This window comes from Amphiura filiformis, chromosome 11 (assembly GCF_039555335.1).
Source record: "Amphiura filiformis chromosome 11, Afil_fr2py, whole genome shotgun sequence".
Taxonomy (NCBI): Eukaryota; Metazoa; Echinodermata; class Ophiuroidea; order Amphilepidida; family Amphiuridae; genus Amphiura; species Amphiura filiformis.
Window position 1 is genome coordinate 64,947,008 of NC_092638.1, and position 14,202 is coordinate 64,961,209.

General features: G+C 38.3%; 1 protein-coding gene across 1 annotated transcript; it reads left to right on the forward strand.

The window, feature by feature from the left end:
• Nucleotides 1–753: 753 nt before the first annotated feature.
• On the forward strand, nucleotides 754–5,648 carry LOC140163860 (procollagen C-endopeptidase enhancer 1-like; the record flags this gene model as incomplete). The annotated part of the gene is made up of 4 exons (XM_072187174.1): nucleotides 754–931; nucleotides 1,447–1,812; nucleotides 2,270–2,629; nucleotides 5,137–5,648. Coding segments are annotated over 4 exons (1,416 nt in total), but the record flags the coding sequence as incomplete, so codon positions are not given.
• Nucleotides 5,649–14,202: the final 8,554 nt, after the last annotated feature.

Genomic DNA, 14,202 nt, shown 5'->3' on the forward strand with positions numbered 1-14,202 from the left:
CTTAGAAGTCCACAACTCTTAGTGTTGGTGGAGGACATTATGGATGCATTATGTAAATTCTAGATCTCGATTCGTCCAATCGGTAATCAAACTAACACTTATTATGTTGTATTCTATTGGCACACAGGTCCAATATTAGATGAGTTGAATGAAGTTCCAGCCACAATCATAGATCAAGCACTTTGTCAAGCTCAGTATGCTCCTGATCCAGTGGGGTCTGAAATGTTATGTGCGGGCAATATGGATGGAGGACAGGGTGTCTGTAGAGTAAGTTACCTGATCCAGTGGGATCTGAAATGTTATGTGCGGGCAATATGGATGGAGGACAGGGTGTCTGTAGAGTAAGTTATAAATAACTGGACTCTTTCGTGAACTAAAGTGGACCTTCCACAGCGTTCTGTTGTGCATTTGTTGTCCTGCGGGTTGTTGCCTTGCCTACATATGTCACTGTAAATCAAAACGGGTCTTGCAGCTTTTTCGATGATTCGGGATAATTTGTGTTTCAAGTTACTTTTTTACTTGTTGTAAGTCACTTTTGATGGATATAACAATATACAATATAATGCAAAACACAGACACTTAGAAAAATGATAATGTGCCTTTTGGATGACTGGTATCGGCTGACTAAACTTCTTGATATAGCTGAAATTGTTCAAGCATTTTATATAGGAAAACAATGAAGGTTTCTGTATAGTACATATATTGTAATGTGACTGTGTTTCATTTTTGCATGTGTTAATTTGCACTTATTTTATTCCAAAGGGAGATGCTGGCAGTCCTCTTGTATCCCAGGTTGACAACAAATGGTACTTAGTAGGCTTACCTAGTTGGTCACGTGGTTGTGCTGAGCCAGGATATCCGGCTGTTTACACGCGGATATCAGAATTTGAAGAATGGATCAATAACATTATAATTGGAAACTACACTGGAGGTATACAATAAAAAAGGATATTCTTTTCTTACCATTTTTAAATAAGTTAGAAATCATTTGTAGTAAGGTAACAATAAGGTAATAATCATTTGTAATGTATTTTGAATGTGATGATGAAGTACAACCGGTTCCAAGGTAAAAATTATTTATAACCATTATATTTTGAACTATATAGAGTGTGATGATAAAGTACTACCGTAACCAATGGAACATAAGCTGCATTGTCTTGCTGTTACTTTCTAGTATATTTTATTGTAGGTTGTCGTTTTCACTGCAGACGAATCTGTGATTTGCTCTTCGGACTTTGGAAGTCAAAGTCCTTTCCACAATGAATATTACATAGCAAAAGAGATAAATCAACCTTCGAGCTGTACATTTTTATGCAATAACTTAATCTTGTAAAAGGGATTGTGTGCAGAAACCTACTTCTGGTAGTCAAAAACCAAGGATTCACGTGCAAGATTTCTGGGTCTGTTTACTCCCCTAACGTATTATTTCAATATCTTGATTTCCAGATGTGATGTGTCACGCTAATTATACCGTAGCACCAGGTGATTTCCAGTCGCCATTTTACCCCAAAAACTACCCTAATTACATCAACTGCGACACACGTATCACTGCACCAGAAGGCTACAACGTCTACCTCACCGTACGTGACTTCCGTTTGGAAGACGATGGCTCATTTGACTGCGATTTCGCATGGGATTATCTTAGTGTGTACGACTCGGATGTGGCCGATGAAGACAAGCTGTTTGGTAAATACTGTGGAGCGACGATACCACGTACTTTCAGATCAACTGGACGACATTTGTTTACTACGTTTGTGACTGATGGGTCCGTTACGGAGAGAGGGTACGATCTTGCCTTCTATTTCGTACAAGGTAAATCCCAAACAAAAAAAGATGGAATATTTTTGTATATGTCGTAGCCACACGTAAGCCTTTCTCTCAAAGAACGTGTTTTTTTTAAAAGTTTAAACCTATATCACACAGTTTGTTTTGTGGTTAAGAGAAGCATGAATTAAAGGTCGGTGAATCGATTGTAACAGATGATGTTTTCTACCATCACCAAAATCACCAGTTTGGAAATTTGCATCAAGGTGGTCTATAGAATATAGTACATGACTTCATAAGGTTTATAGCTCATCGGCAAAAGTCGGCTCACGCTATGCATGTTGGGTTCCAAAAAGGATGAAAAGCTGTCAAATTCGTGTGCTTTTCTTTCATGCCTCTTTGATAATATACATCCGAGGCATAAAGTGACATAAAACTTTAAGATTAAGACTTTTAATCCTCATCATTTGCGTTAACTCTCTTCTATTTTTTTTTTATGAAACAGACACCGGGTGTGACAACGAATTCACTTTAGCACCAGGCACATTCACTAGTCCGAATTACCCCGAAGACTACCCGAATGAAGCCGAGTGCAACAGCCTCATCACAGCTCCTGCAGGGCAGCAGGTCCTCCTGGTGATGCAAGATTTCATGCTTGAATTCGACGAAGGCTGCAATAACGACTTCGACACCCTGTCGATCTATGACAGCTCCTCTGACGATCCTGCGAAACTCATTGGTGTATTCTGTGGCAGCGAAATTCCCGAAACATTTACTTCTACTGGCGAAAACTTGTTTGTTGTGTTTAAAAGTGATAGGTCGACTGTATTTAGAGGATTCCAGGCTGCATATTATTTCCTCCCAGGTAATATTTTGGTTGGGTTAATTACATGTAGAGAAAGAATATACTGACCAGTTCGTTATTCGTCAAGTATAAAATTAGTTTCAATTTTAAACAAGAATAATATAAGGAATAATGCTCTGAAAGTGAAAAAAGGTGCCTAAAAACGTTTTAAATAAGTTATATTTTGGCTTTTGGTTTAGGTAAAAACGTTTTAATAACATTAAAATGTCGGGTTATATAATGGTCATGATAACGTTTTAAAACGTTTTGTATGAAAACACACTACAACAATATTTTTAAATGTTTTCAAAAAATGTTATTGTAAACTATTTTTGCAAACATTTTGCCAAATATTGTGTCAATACTTAAATAACATTATGTTAAAATATTTGAACCCAGCAAACACAGAAATGTTCTTAAAATGTTTTTTTCAAAACCTTTTAATAACATTTAAATGTCGGGTTATATAAAGGTCATGAAAACGTTTTTAAAACGTTATTGAAAATATATTGGGCAATCATTTTTCGCAAAATATTTTTTCAACCCCAAAATAACATTTTGTTTAGAATGTTTTGTATAAAGTTTTCAAGAATGTTTTTGGAATGTTATTAAAACGTTTTTATACCCTTTACATAACCCGACATTTAAACGTTTTCTGTAAAACATTTTTGTTTGCTGAGCAGTAGATTATCAAAAAATGTTTTTTAAGGTTATGAAAACGTTTTATACTCTTATGTGGTGGCTCACCAGTCGCACACACCAAGAAAGGGTCGTCTTTCACTAGTTCTTCCACAGGTGAAAGTCATGTCATCCACAAACACCTCAGTTGTCAGAGTGAGAATGTGATCTATCTCATCACATGTGCTAATTGTCAAGTACAGTATGTGGGAGAGACTGGTCGTAGCCTGGAAACCAGACTGACTGAGCATTGTGCTGATGCTCGTCTTAACAGAAATACACCAGTAGCTAAACATTTCAACCTCCCAGGACATTCTGCAAATCACATTACTGTCATGTGTATTGACAAACCCCCAAAGACTGACACTTTCATGCGAAAGAAACTTGAGAAAGACTGGATCTCTAAACTTCAGACAACCCAACCACTTGGCTTGAATGTTAAAGATTAACATGCCAGTGTATCTTTAGGCCTATGGATCTTGTTAGCTTTTATTTCTGGACCTACATGTAGGCCTATTTGTTTGATGTGTCAATTCACATTTGGCCTTCTTATTGTAGGCCTCCTTGCGTGCTAATATTTTCCAGCTTTTAGCAGTCCCTGTATCACTACCTATTTTGGCATATTTCATGTCAATTTGCAACGGTATTTCACTGTGCTTTGGTTTTAGTGATTTTTGGCTTTATCACTTTCATCCGCAGGCCTATATCTGTACATGCACTGAAATTAAATTTTATCATGCATGGACCACATGCTTTCATACTTTCTCTGTTTTTCTACCTCCCCCTCTTTTCAGTATGCATATTACACTTTAATATTTGAGACCTTCATTGTCTTGTGTTTTTTCCAGCAATTTTTGGCTTATTTTTCACTTTTCTTGATACATGTATTGTGTAGGTCTATAAACATTATTTGTTCTTTATTTAATATGCATTACTTTCTCATAATATTAAAGTTTGAGTGACATTTGTCCACTTATCCTATCTATTCATTCTCTACAACCGCTATTGATTGCGACCCCACTTGACATTTACTTCCTGTCAATTAGGACAATACTCTATTGTCCCGTGGTGGTGCTTATTTACATATTGTTTGCCATTCTAACTTTGTAGTGAATTTGCTCTCAATGAGAGAAGACACAACTTATTTTGCTCTGAGTTTGCTGTCTTATTTTGCTACTTATTTCAATTTGAACTTGCCTTCAATTTTTGACTTGAATTTGTTTTTAAACTACAGCATGTAGTTCTTGTTGTTTGCTTTATATTTTGTTGTCTGTCCCTGAAGAAGAGCAGTTTATCTGCTCGAAACGTCGGTTGTTTTTTTGTCTGTTAAGTGTTTCACTGCTATGTACACAGTGATTTTCATCACTTCCAGTGTACTGTTTTCCTGACACTTTTGTGGGCTCTGGAATTGGCAATTTTTGGCCATCGAACTCTGCCTGTTTTGTGCCTACTCTGGATGTTTGGTTTAGCGTGTCTGTTTATATGCACAGTGATTTTCATCACTTGATTTTCATCACTTGTTCTAGTGCAGTTTTGTATTACCATTGATCCTTGTTGCTTTTGCAGGTTCAGCACTTACTTCTGTGGGCTTTGGAACTGGTAATTTTTGGCTATCGAACTTTGCCTACTTCTTCTGCCTACGTCTTATGTTTTGTCCCCTGCATACTGTCTAGTCTGTATTTTACTTGTTTCCCCACATCAAGTTGGTGTACCTTGCTTTTTTTCTTTCCTGTTGTTATTATTCAAGGTATCCTCTTGTATCATTTATTGATCCTTGATGTGTTTTGTGTCCTCGTCCGTTGGATTCACCATTACCCACTTTTTCTGATTTTGCTGGTGATCCCCTGCAGCCGTCATGGTTCCGGACCTAGGACTCCTCTCGTTTGTCTCTCGTCTACATCCCCAAATCCGTCTTGTCTTCAATCAGCTTCGAAAAACACAAGAAAAAATCTTGCGCCACACTTCTAATCATGATTTTCTTACTACCCTCAGATCAATCAAACTCATCCCTAAAGGATTGTCAATCAGAGGCCACATCAATACAACAAGTAGGTTTTGTTCTGACCTTGTTGATGAAGCTTTTCTTTCTACATCCAGCAAGCTTCTTGATATTCTCATTGTAGATTCTGTCAATGCTGTTCAACAACAGTCTACTGAATTCTTGTCTCTCTGTCGTGTTTTATCTTCTCTGGTTAACCCCGATATCTTTTCAGCCATCCTTATGAAACTCAAAGAAATGGGCTCTAAACTTCAATTCGAGCTTCTAACTCAAAATGTCGGAAACTCCGTGAGAACATCAGCATTGCACACGCATCACCTGGTGCTTACCGCTATATCGACGAGTCTAAGCGCCCAGCTATGATTAGTGGTGATAAACCCAACATGCAAGCTTCCATCCTTAATGCTACCAATAACAACGTTCACCATGATAGCAGACCTACTCACAGGCCCACACCGGCACCAACCAGAACTCACAAACGGCGTTGGGTAAAACGAGCCTATCGGCATCGCCCCAATATAGCCCCTATCACTGATAACAAGAGTGTTGTCAACTTGTCTTCCCACAGTCTTAACGAACATGAAGCCTCTGTCCTATCCGCGGGCTGAAATTTTGTCCGACAAGTACCTCTCTTGATGATCTTGAGCTTCGTACGGACTTGGATAAATTTGCCCGTCGACTTCGTCTTAAAGTTCACTTTCACAGAGACGATGAGGAGAACACAAACACCACTCCTACGACTGATGAAAGTCTTCTTAATCATCCCCTCTTGAAGCGGGAAAGTCTTTTCACACCCAATGCTGGTCAAGATCCATTTCTTGATGCTTATATCACTGAGGTTAAAGCAGACATTATCCAAGGGATAAAGCCTAAAACATATCGGAACATCTCTCGTGATGAGAACAAGGCTCTACATGATATCAAAAATAATCGTAGTATTGTTATCAAGGAGGCTGATAAAGGTTCTGCAGTTGTCATTCAAGACAGGGAAAGTTATGTTCACGAGTGTTTAAGACAACTCAACAACTCTGATCACTACCAACAACTTGACCATGATCCTACCCTGAATTTGAAAAGCGTGTGTGTAAAGGTCTTAACAAAGCCTTGGAGGTGGACCTTATAGATCATGATTACAAGGTTGCGCTCACACCCAAACGTCCCAAACCAGGTAGATTTTATACTCTACCTAAGATCCACAAACATTTTGACACTATACCAGTTGGTCGTCCAATAGTTAGTGCCAATGGCAGCGTCACAGAGAAGGTTTCTCTTTTCATTGACCACCATCTCAAACCACATGTCTCCACTTTGCCATCGTATGTTCAGGATGACATGGATTTCCTTCGCAAGATAAAGGCCGTTAACGCACATGGGCCCCTTGCGCCTAACACCATACTTTGCACTATGGATGTTTCAGCCCTGTACACTAATATCCCGGCAAACGAGGGTATAGATGCATGTCGTTCTTTTCTTGAACCCACTTACTCTCCTGACCAACTTGATGCTTTCTGTGACCTCATGGAAATTGTTCTTACTTGCAATAATTTCACATTTGACAGCACAAACTACAAGCAGATATTTGGGACCAGTATGGGAACGAAAATGGCGCCCTCTATGGCCTGTCTTTTCATGGGTCGTCTTGAAGAACGTCTACTCTCTTCAATCCCCAAGAAACCCCTCATGTGGATGAGATATATCGATGATATTTTCTTTCTGTGGACACATGGACCGGATGAACTTCAGCACTTTGTCAACTTCTGCAATTCATTCCATCCAACTATCAAGTTTACCTCTGAATCTTCTACCAAGGAAATACCCTTTCTAGATGTAATGGTATCCATCAGAGATGATACTCTCCACACGGACCTGTACTCTAAACCCACTGATTCACATCAGTTTCTTCACTGGACTTCCTGTCATCCCAAGCATACCAAGTCTAGTCTTCCGTACAGCTTGGCTTTCCGATTGAACCGCATCTGCTCCTCCCCTGAGACACTTCAGAAGAGAAAAGTTGAACTTGAATGCTTTCTAAAGGCCAGAGGCTATCCTGGTTCTGTTATCAACAGACAAATCAACAAAGCTCTAGAGATTCCTAGATCTGATGCTCTCGAGCCTAAGACGCCAGACTCTGATAATCCAGAACGCATTCCACTGGTCATCACTTACCATCCTTCGCTTCCTAAACTTTCTCAGATACTTCACAAACACTTGCGTATCTTGCATTCTTCAGATAGATGTAAGAAGGCAATTCCTAACCTACCCATGGTAGCTTATCGGAGAAGTGCTAACATCAAGGACATGATTGTACGTTCATCCCTACCTCCAGCCCAACCTCCTCCTAGAGGCTCGATTGCATGTGGCTCATGTTCTTTATGTAAGCATGAGATCCACTCTAAACCTAAATGGGGTGGTGGCTCACCAGTCGCACACACCAAGAAAGGGTCGTCTTTCACTAGTTCTTCCACAGGTGAAAGTCATGTCATCCACAAACACCTCAGTTGTCAGAGTGAGAATGTGATCTATCTCATCACATGTGCTAATTGTCAAGTACAGTATGTGGGAGAGACTGGTCGTAGCCTGGAAACCAGACTGACTGAGCATTGTGCTGATGCTCGTCTTAACAGAAATACACCAGTAGCTAAACATTTCAACCTCCCAGGACATTCTGCAAATCACATTACTGTCATGTGTATTGACAAACCCCAAAGACTGACACTTTCATGCGAAAGAAACTTGAGAAAGACTGGATCTCTAAACTTCAGACAACCCAACCACTTGGCTTGAATGTTAAAGATTAACATGCCAGTGTATCTTTAGGCCTATGGATCTTGTTAGCTTTTATTTCTGGACCTACATGTAGGCCTATTTGTTTGATGTGTCAATTCACATTTGGCCTTCTTATTGTAGGCCTCCTTGCTTGCTAATATTTTCCAGCTTTTAGCAGTCCCTGTATCACTACCTATTTTGGCATATTTCATGTCAATTTGCAACAGTATTTCACTGTGCTTTGGTTTTAGTGATTTTTGGCTTTATCACTTTCATCCGCAGGCCTATATCTGTACATGCACTGAAATTAAATTTTATCATGCATGGACCACATGCTTTCATACTTTCTCTGTTTTCTACCTCCCCTCTTTTCAGTATGCATATTACACTTTAATATTTGAGACCTTCATTGTCTTGTGTTTTTTCCAGCAATTTTTGGCTTATTTTTCACTTTTCTTGATACATGTATTGTGTAGGTCTATAAACATTATTTGTTCTTTATTTAATATGCATTACTTTCTCATAATATTAAAGTTTGAGTGACATTTGTCCACTTATCCTATCTATTCATTCTCTACAACCGCTATTGATTGCGACCCCACTTGACATTTACTTCCTGTCAATTAGGACAATACTCTATTGTCCCGTGGTGGTGCTTATTTACATATTGTTTGCCATTCTAACTTTGTAGTGAATTTGCTCTCAATGAGAGAAGACACAACTTATTTTGCTCTGAGTTTGCTGTCTTATTTTGCTACTTATTTCAATTTGAACTTGCCTTCAATTTTTGACTTGAATTTGTTTTTAAACTACAGCATGTAGTTCTTGTTGTTTGCTTTATATTTTGTTGTCTGTCCCTGAAGAAGAGCAGTTTATCTGCTCGAAACGTCGGTTGTTTTTTGTCTGTATTAAGTGTTTCACTGCTATGTACACAGTGATTTTCATCACTTCCAGTGTACTGTTTTCCTGACACTTTTGTGGGCTCTGGAATTGGCAATTTTTGGCCATCGAACTCTGCCTGTTTTGTGCCTACTCTGGATGTTTGGTTTAGCGTGTCTGTTTATATGCACAGTGATTTTCATCACTTGATTTTCATCACTTGTTCTAGTGCAGTTTTGTATTACCATTGATCCTTGTTGCTTTTGCAGGTTCAGCACTTACTTCTGTGGGCTTTGGAACTGGTAATTTTTGGCTATCGAACTTTGCCTACTTCTTCTGCCTACGTCTTATGTTTTTGTCCCCCTGCATACTGTCTAGTCTGTATTTTACTTGTTTCCCCACATCAAGTTGGTGTACCTTGCTTTTTTTCTTTCCTCTTAATATACCCTTTATATAACCCGACATTTAAACGTTTTCTGACAACCTTTTATAACCTTTTGCGAATGATGTCGAAAACGTTTTGTGTTTGCTGGGTACCTTTACGGCAAATCTCATAATTCTTTATGGATAGTCTTGACATATCGTCATGCCGATGTGCACATCGTTTAGCGAACTTCGTAAGTGCGCATTTAAACCCGTAATTTGCGCAGTAATGATGTGCGTATCGGCGTGACAACCTATCTCAAGTGTGACAGCAAACAATTATAGGATTATCCGAAAAGGTAAATACTAGATCTATACAAGTAATGGCATAGAGCATATTTATAGTGATCCAGATTATCCGGTATTTAGCGTATATAAGCGTATAAGTACTGCGAAATCAATTGTTATTAAAGTATAATCTTTCCGTATACTTCCACTATAAACACGCTCATAGATCGACCCCAAAATCTCTAGAGAGATCTAAACGGAACATAGTTTGATCCCGTAATCCCTCAGATAGAAAGATCTAAACGGAATACACTTGTTATCTGTATTACATTTGATTGTATCAGTTTAATTAAGTTAACCTTTGTCTAATTGACTTTAGAATCTAGGTTCCCTTCTCTTTGAATGTAACAAAATATACTACATTGCGCATGTGAATTTCCGAAAGCACGTAACTAGAGTATTAAAGACATATGCCACATATTAAGTTGCGTATATGTTAAAATAAATTAGTATTAAGTCTCCAATAATTGATTTGAGTATAATTATAACATAATCAATAGTAATAGAAGTAAAAACAAGAGGTGCTCTTCCGTTTTCTTTCAGAAATGTTTACAACAACATTGCCACCAGGACGTAAGTAGATTATCTTATTACACCTCATAAATATTCATGAGCAAATCATACACTTGATTGGTCAATATCTGACACGACCTATTTCACCGTCCGATAGTTTTTCCGATTTACATGGCATCCTCATCGCCATAGCCTAAGTTCGTTGTAATAAAACAAAACACTACATGGTTCAGAACTGCGACATAGGGCAAGTATTTTTTTTAAATCGGTACTGGGTACGAACCTATCACCCCTCACCAGAAATAGTTTGTCCTATATCCTCTTTAACCATGTAGTGTTTCTGTACTTCAGGGCTTTTAATGACCATAGATATTTTGCTTACTTGAAAAACTGTGTGAAGAAACTTTGCCTGTAAAGGCAACATTTGCTTAGTCAACATTTACAAGTCATGATCTTGCATACTGTGTAAAACAAAAATTATAATAGTTATAGTGAAAAAAAAAGGAATGAAATATTCCATCGTCAACATTATGCCGATGCTGCATGTCAAAAGCACACATTTTGTCAGGAATTTTTTAAGCAGCGAAAGTTATCTCTCGCCAGGAGGCCTATGATAAAATTGCGCGAAAAAGTCTCATACTTTTGGTTCACCTCAAGTTCGGTTGAAACATCAATGCATAATCTCAGTCGTGATGCAAGCATGACGACAACTTTGTGAATGGGGTATTCTGCAAGCCAATAGTATGTCCTTTGTCAATGGGGCACAATGGGGAATTCAAAAGGACAAATACTACTTGCATGTACACCCGGGCTCGTGAAACAAATAACATCACCTCAGCATTCAGGAAAGTACCAACATGCGAACTACCAATGTGCAGAGTGTGAATCATGGTCATTCAAGTAAGAGGGAAGTAGCAAGTAAATATTAAGACCATCCGTCATACAGGGCGGCGCTAGAGCATTGTATGACACAAATCCCACAGAAATTTGTGTCCCCAGAAATTCAAATACAATAAAACACATGGCTTTCTGTTGGCATTTTCTATATAGCGCAACCCTACTGTGGTCTACAAACCATCAATCTAGAACCAGAAACAAACATCGTCGGTGGAGCACCTGCTCAAGAGGGAGAATATCCATGGCACGGGGCCCTGATGCTGCATGGACTATACACGTGTGGAGCTGCCTTGCTAACCCGAGATTGGGCAATCACCGCTGCAAGCTGTGTGTATGTATCTTTGTGTTATTTCTTCTTTTCAATCATCGATTGGAACAAAGGATGTTTTAAACCATAACTGAATCTAAATTAGTTTAGACTTCTGGTTTATTCATTCTATTTTGATCAGGGCCTGATTTATTTTTTTGGGGCCTGGGCCAGGCCAAAATCTGGAGGCCCCAAACTCACGTGGCCAAGTTTGGTTTACGTAAGATTGATAGTGGCGGCGGATGCATATTTTCTTGCATTTTATACCCAAACATTATTTTCAACTAGCCCAGATTTTTAAAGCGACACAGGCGGAACTTTAATGCGCGCCGACCAAACGAAGCTGTGGCCTCATTTTGTCAAAAATCGGCCAAAAAGATTACCGGCTTATTAATTATTTGTGTCGATTAAATTATCTAATCAGGAACTCACTTGTGTGTTTATGCTTTGTACGCACACCATGGGCAAGAAAGTGTCTCTGCCAGCTAGTGTAAATATTTTCTTTAAAGTAAAATATTATTTGCAAGGCTCGTAAAAACAACTTAACATCCAGGCAAGTAATGGGCTTGTGCAACCTGCCTGCCCATAATGATATCTACAACTTGTAATATTTTATACAGGGCGAAATAAATTCGAGCCCTGATGAAAATCACATTTACATTTCTGCCGACAATTACAGGGTACGTTTTTTTCTCTCACCATTTTAGCAACAGAATCCAAGGTGAAGAAGTCTACTCTGTCTTATTCGGCACAAACAACCTTGTCGACCAATCAGAAAACACAGAATCCAGACTGGTATCTCAGGTATTCATTTACCCAGAGTTTGATGAAGAACAAGCCTCCAACTTCGATGTAGCCCTTATCAAATTGGCTAACCCACTGCCAACCACTGGTGATCACATACGCACAATCTGTGCTCCTCCAATGGATATGGATTTTAACGTGGGTACAGGATGCTACTTGACCGGATGGGGCTCAGAACAAAATGGCGGTAAGTGTTACTCAGCACATCATAACTGTAGCTCCCTTGATGGCGTGCTTCAAGTGGTTAGAACTAATCACCTAATAGGCTTTATATTGGCGATGCATGGAAAGAAGATGAGGAACTATTTGTTTGTCGGCCATCTGAAAAAACCTGTTGAAAAATCTATTGTTACATCAAATATCTGGTGGAAATACATTATTGATTTTCGTCACTAAACCGTATTCTTCAGAAGTTATGACTACAAGTAGAATGATTAAATAACAGATTTTTAACCTTACATCAAATATTCGACGTTGAATAAAACGTAAAAGCCAGGCCATATATGGAAGAAAATAATTGAACAAAACTGAATAGAATTATAAAAGAAATGTCAAGGTGGGTCATTTAATGATTTTTGAAACGCTATCTTCTTCCAGGACCATTCAATGAACAATTGTACGAAGTACCACAAACTATTCATGACACGGCTTTTTGTATGAATGAATTCTACCCGGATCCTGCAGAAAATCATATATGTGCGGGTGAAACTGGCAAAGGAACATGTACGGTATGTAACACATTTATAACATCAAGTTTGATCAATGATACAAAATATACGCTATTTTTTGCATGTTATGTATGTGTCAGATGTCTATTTACAGTTTGGTTATTTATTAATGTTGGATTTGCTTTTAGTTATGTTAGAGAGCTTTAGGTTATGAGTTAATTTGAGTCTTTAAGTCACACCTTTTTCCATATAGCCGAAATATGGGATATAAAAGTTCAGCCTCATAATCTACAGGTTGCTCCTCTGTATCTGGTAGGGGTTGAGTGAAAATTGTATTCTAACAAAAAAGGTAGGAAAAATAACAGAATAGAAATAATGTTATAAAAAATGATAAATCTTTGTTGTGTTTTCTTCAGGGTGACGAAGGTGGTCCTCTTGTAACGTCTGTTGGTGGCGTGTTTTATCTAGTGGGCGTGGCTACACGTACATCTTTGTGTGGCAATGAGCGATCCCTTTATTCACGAATGACGTCATACTATTCATGGCTTGAACCAATATTTGAGGGAAATGATCCCATAGGTAACGTTTGTCTTTGTTAAGTTGAGTTTTGTAATGTGTTAAAATTAACATTATTTTGATTTAACCATCTATGATTTGATGAATAACATAACATAACATAACATAACATAACATAACATAACATAACATAACATAACATAACATAGAGGCAGTGATGTTTATTACCGACAAGGTGGACAATAATAATTTGGTAAGCCGATAATTATTACTTCCTACACAGATGTCGACTGCAGACAACAAGTATCAAATTTTTTTTGAGAATTCGAAAATTTCCGAATTGTACATTTCAATGACGATTTTTGAAATCAGCAAGAAAAATACATTAAAATGAGTACAAATATGCCCCGTATTGGTTCAGTGGGTCTTGAGATAGCACTTGGACTAATGTTGACGCTTATGGCCAACATGTAAAGCATGAAACAAACAATATTAATTTTAACAAAATACTGGGAAAGTTCACATAATCATGCGTCACCTTTTGGACATCTGTCTTCATTTCCTCTTGTAGGTCGCCCAACACCAGATCCTTTGGAACCAATCAGAGAAGAACTACGCGAAGCTCAAGATCAGGCCGACATGTTCATGTATTTAATGTATGCATTTGTTGGTGTCATGGCCGTTGTTTTAATTGCCATAATGTTTACAGTATGCTACTGCACAAGTGAACGGGAAGAGCTGAAAGAACAACTTGATCAACAAGGTGGTGGTGGTGGTGATGGTGAGTGTTGGTTTTTTTTTATCAGTGACATAATTATTTGCAACTTGATTCGTATACTTAAAGTATAGTCAATGC